At 42.3% G+C, this 4,530-nt stretch overlaps 1 protein-coding gene across 1 annotated transcript in view; it reads left to right on the plus strand.

The window, feature by feature from the left end:
- The first annotated feature begins 874 nt into the window (after positions 1 to 874).
- LOC104951400 (alpha-tubulin N-acetyltransferase 1-like) overlaps positions 875 to 4,530 on the plus strand; it is an 8,236-nt gene continuing 4,580 nt past the window's right edge. The window contains exons 1-5 of the mRNA XM_010778050.1: positions 875 to 940; positions 1,570 to 1,683; positions 2,644 to 2,745; positions 3,688 to 3,733; positions 4,075 to 4,120. Coding sequence (XP_010776352.1) covers positions 875 to 940; positions 1,570 to 1,683; positions 2,644 to 2,745; positions 3,688 to 3,733; positions 4,075 to 4,120 — 374 coding nt within the window. The remainder of the gene's footprint in view (positions 941 to 1,569; positions 1,684 to 2,643; positions 2,746 to 3,687; positions 3,734 to 4,074; positions 4,121 to 4,530) is intronic.

A 4,530-nucleotide genomic window follows, 5' to 3' on the forward strand; every position in this document is an offset into this window, starting at 1 on the left:
CGCTTCAAAGGCGGTATAATTTAGGTTTTAGATTGAACGATGAGTTAAGATTGCTGCACCCCCTCGGTCGTGCCTCGGAGCATATGAGATTGAGCTTGGGTGGGTTGGCTCATTTAACTGATAATTTCTTCATGTCTCCAACCAAGTTCAGTGAGACAGCAATACATATATAATATGACTAATCATTTACTAATATTGCTTGAGATGCTAAGGATCTTATATGTATAGAGACACATTTAATCTTCCTGTTTTGTTGCACTGTAGTAGTTGCAGTACATTTACTTATCATTAGGTCATGTTATCCGTATGACATCTCTATTAGCGTCTTACTTATAATTGTCCTTCGGCAGACACGACGCCCTTTCACACAACATGTTTCAGGTCGGCTGGAGCTAAGCCTGAAAAGTACCCAGGCGTTTTCCCTTCACCGCAGCGGCGCCGCCTTCTTAGCTCACGGATCGGTTCGGTTCCAGTCCAAATCGATTGCCGGTCTTGTAGCGATTCACAGAAGCTAAGAGGGCGGCGCCGCGTATCTCTCTTACGTCGAGGCGTGCAGGAAATAACCCACTTCCCTTGACTGGGTCGACTTGAGAGTCTCGTCTGCTGCCTACAAGCGTAGTGCTGAGCAACAGTCGATAGAAGGCAATCCACACACTTGTAAAAACACACTAATAAGTCAGGAACACTAATCCAGGGCTTCGTGTGATGTCTGTTTATGTTGTACTACTTTGACTCCGTTCGCTGTTAGTGATCATTCCTGGAGGGGGCGTTTGATTTGTATTTAGCAGTCTATCGGATGGAATAAATTGGCTGGGCTGGGGGGGGGTAGTCTTGGGTTATTGTAGTTCTGGAGTGTTATTGTAGTTCTGGTGCAATGCCCTTGCCGGCCTGTAGCCACCATCCTTTGATGGAGCTATATGTGTGGGCTGGCCAGGAAAGGGTGAGCAGAGTTGAGTGGCGATTTCTTGTTCGTTTTTCTGTGTATCTATCTTAGTTGTTGGCACCACTACTAAAGAGACGTGCTACCATGGAAACCAAACAATAGTGTAGCTGTAATAAAGTCCGAGTGGAAACAGTCGTGTGTAAATCAGATTTTGTCAGAAATTGGGAGAAATGCGGGAGAAATATGACCCTGGGAGGAAACCGGGAGAGGGCTATGAAATCGGGAGTCTCCCGCGAAAATCGGGAGGGTTGACAAGTATGGTGGAGAGAGAAGAAAAGAGCATATACTTGTGTTCGTCTGCACATAGTTTTTTGAAGAAATTGACGAGTAGAGGAGATGGGAAAAAAAGTATAAAAGTATCGATCCTATTGGCTCTAGTATCGATATTTTGAAACGTAACGTAATATCGGAAGTATCGATATTTTGGGATCGATCCGCCCACCCCTAGTGAATACACATACTTTACAGAGATGCTGTATGCGAAACCAATGTGAGTTTGGAAAATTGCACAGTATTTTTCTATTTTAGTATACCTCAACAATGGAATTATGATCAGTGGAAATGGCCATGACATGGGTCCTTTTAAACTTGCTTTCTGAGCTGTGCTGGTTGTGTTTCCTCCACAGGACCGACAGGGTTCACACGTGGAGGCGGAGCCACTGTGTATTCTGGATTTCTACATAGCAGAGAACTTGCAGCGATATGGCTACGGGAGGGAGCTCTTTGATTTCATGCTGCAGGTGAAACTCCTTCCAAATGACTTGAAAGCAGATTTAGTGGAAGACGTTATGACATTCACCTCTCTAGGTTCTTGAGATCAAAACATGAGTAGTCTGTGGGCTTACTAAGAGAAATGTTATGAAATACAGGTTCCATTATTCCTTCATGGTGGAAGTACTGCCTGTTGTGGCTTCCTTCCTTTGTTTCCTTAAACCACTTAGATGCCTTTTAAAGCTTTTAAACAGACATTTCTAACATTTTATCTTTCAATTTTGTTGTTTTACTTACACTTTTGATGACTTTTGGCTTCTGATGATGTGTGACTAAAATACTCGAGAGGCTATGCAACTCTTGGTAAATCAAAATCAAATCAAATTCTTTCCACAGCCATTTAACAAACCAAATAGGCCTTTACAGAGGTCAAACTAATACACAAAGAGGCACAACTCATCTTTCTTTCTATCATGATATACGTCATAGAAATGAACAGTTCAAAACGGTGTCTTCACGGCCTCTTCCCATATCTGTGACTATTAAAGACTGGCACTGTGGGAATTGTAGTCTTTTATAGTCCCTTGACTACAGAGGTCACCACTGTGACAATATTAGGACCTTTTCACAAAAAACTAAAACTGGCTTTAACACTACCCTACCTTCAATCCTAGTATGCCTCAAACAAACTAGTGCGTTGCCTTGTTGACGTAACACATCTAAAAGCACAAGTAACCACACAGAAAGGCAACATGTTCTGCCAGTAGTAATTCTTTAACCTGTAGCCACATGTGGGATCTTCAGTAAAACTAGGAGAACAGAGAGCGATGAGAAATGCGTGCATTTTCACAAACAACACTGAATGGAACTTGGAAGTCTCTTTTTTGAGAGAACCGGAAAATATGTATTAATATATCTGCAGTAGAGATGATGATCACAGTTCATAGCTGTGTGATGTTTATTAGTCTCTTTCTGTTTGTGTACCACAGCACAAGAAGTTAGAGCCCGTCCTGATGGCTTACGACAGGCCGTCGCCCAAGTTCCTGTCCTTCCTGGCAAAGCATTACTACCTGACGCCCAGTGTCCCTCAGGTACAGTCTGTCCTTCACACTGTCGCTATATATGTATGTGTGAGGCTTTATCAGCTGTCACTCATCAGGCTTATTCCAGTAGAAACCGTTAGTGTCTCTGTACTTGTAAAGGATCATTTGACAGTGAAAAAGCTCAACTCTAGACTTCTCTATAGTACAATCATTATCACCTTACTGTAGTGCAGTGTCTCTCAAAGTGGAGGGCGCAGAGGCCTGACAGAAAAAGTTTGAGAACCACTGCTGTAGTGTTAGAAGTCACATCTACCAGTTAAACATTCACCACATTAGGTATGACTTATTTAAGGACCATAAAGTTCAATCTATTCTATTCTAGTCTAATCTTATCATATACATTCTTTAAGGTGATCAGCACTTTTTGAATCAAGTAGATTGTGAAAAATAGGGAGTCAGATTGAATAGCTCCAGCTTTTATTCCAATGCGTCAGATACACACATAATCAACATGTAAGAAGATGTAAGGATCATCCTGGATATCATTCATATTAAAGGACAAGGGTCAAGCTGTCGGACCAGATGTTTCACACCTAAATGCTTCTGTTAGTTCTGTCAGTGTTTGCACTAGCTTATGTGAGTGTGGATCACACTGTTTACATGTTGGCCCAGAGTGCCAACCACCTGCTCTACTTCATGACACCTCAGCAGGATGAATGCATACAGCGACATGCAGTTCAAAGATCCATAAGCTAGGAAGCAGAGATGATTCTTAAATGCGTTAGCTGTTCCCAAAGGTCAAGACTGAACCCCCTTTTCTGATGGCTTTCCTGATTCAGTAGCTTGCCTTGATAATGCTGCTCAGTCAATTGTACACGCCCTTCAACGTTTGTATCACCGTTTGTTGTTTCATTGTGAAAAAGCTAACCCCATTGATTGGATCCTTTCTTACTTTAACAGTTCTGTTGTTTATCACTTTATTCTGTCCAGGCCAATAACTTTGTGGTGTTTGAGGGCTTCTTCGTCAACATAGCAGGTACGGTTTTTCCCAATGTTTTGCTTTTAGTTGCGGAAATGGGTTATGTGATTGAACCTCTGAGGATTCTGGGAATGTATTTCTCCACCCTGAATATGCCTCCTCATTTCTCAGCAAATCTGTGTAAAGCCGTCACACCCAAATGTTTTTGTGAAAACATATTTTCAAGTTCAGTGACATCACATATTTTGCATGCAACAGTGTAAAGTGAATTCTTGCTTTTGACATCACTCTTTTCTTTTTTGTTGCACATTTCTATGTACAATTCTCCTCATCATAGAGTGTGTAAGAGTCAAAAAGAGCAGAGCTCCAACATCTTTTGTTTCATCAAACTCTCTCAGGCTCACCCTCCTCTCCTCTGCCGGATCAGGGGATGTTCAGCTTTTTGTAAGGACTTCTAAATCTCTTTTCTTTTCTCATGTGTCCCCAGCATCTTGTCCTCCTTCTTTGTCCCATATTGTATGTTTGATTTTCTCTGGGTCTTCTTGTTTTCCTCATCATTTCTCAGCCGGTTTTCACTCCCTTATTCCCGTCACTCTTATTTGTCTACACTTACAGGTATAGTATATGTTACATTTGATGCCTCAACCTGTAGACCCACCTCACCCCCCCTCCCTCACATATCTCTCACTGACAGGAGGATACCTGCCTGTTTCCTGACCCTGCAATGCCTCTTCATGTCTGTCATATTGTTAAAGAGGCCCTATTTTCCTGTAGTGTGTTGTATAGGTTTCTGTGCATGTGAATGGTCTGCAAAGGCTACAATCCCTGTGTTTCTCCCCCCCCCCCCCCCCCCC

This window comes from Notothenia coriiceps, unplaced genomic scaffold (genome assembly GCF_000735185.1).
Source record: "Notothenia coriiceps isolate Sejong01 unplaced genomic scaffold, NC01 NC01_scaffold00000339, whole genome shotgun sequence".
NCBI lineage: Eukaryota > Metazoa > Chordata > Actinopteri > Perciformes > Nototheniidae > Notothenia > Notothenia coriiceps.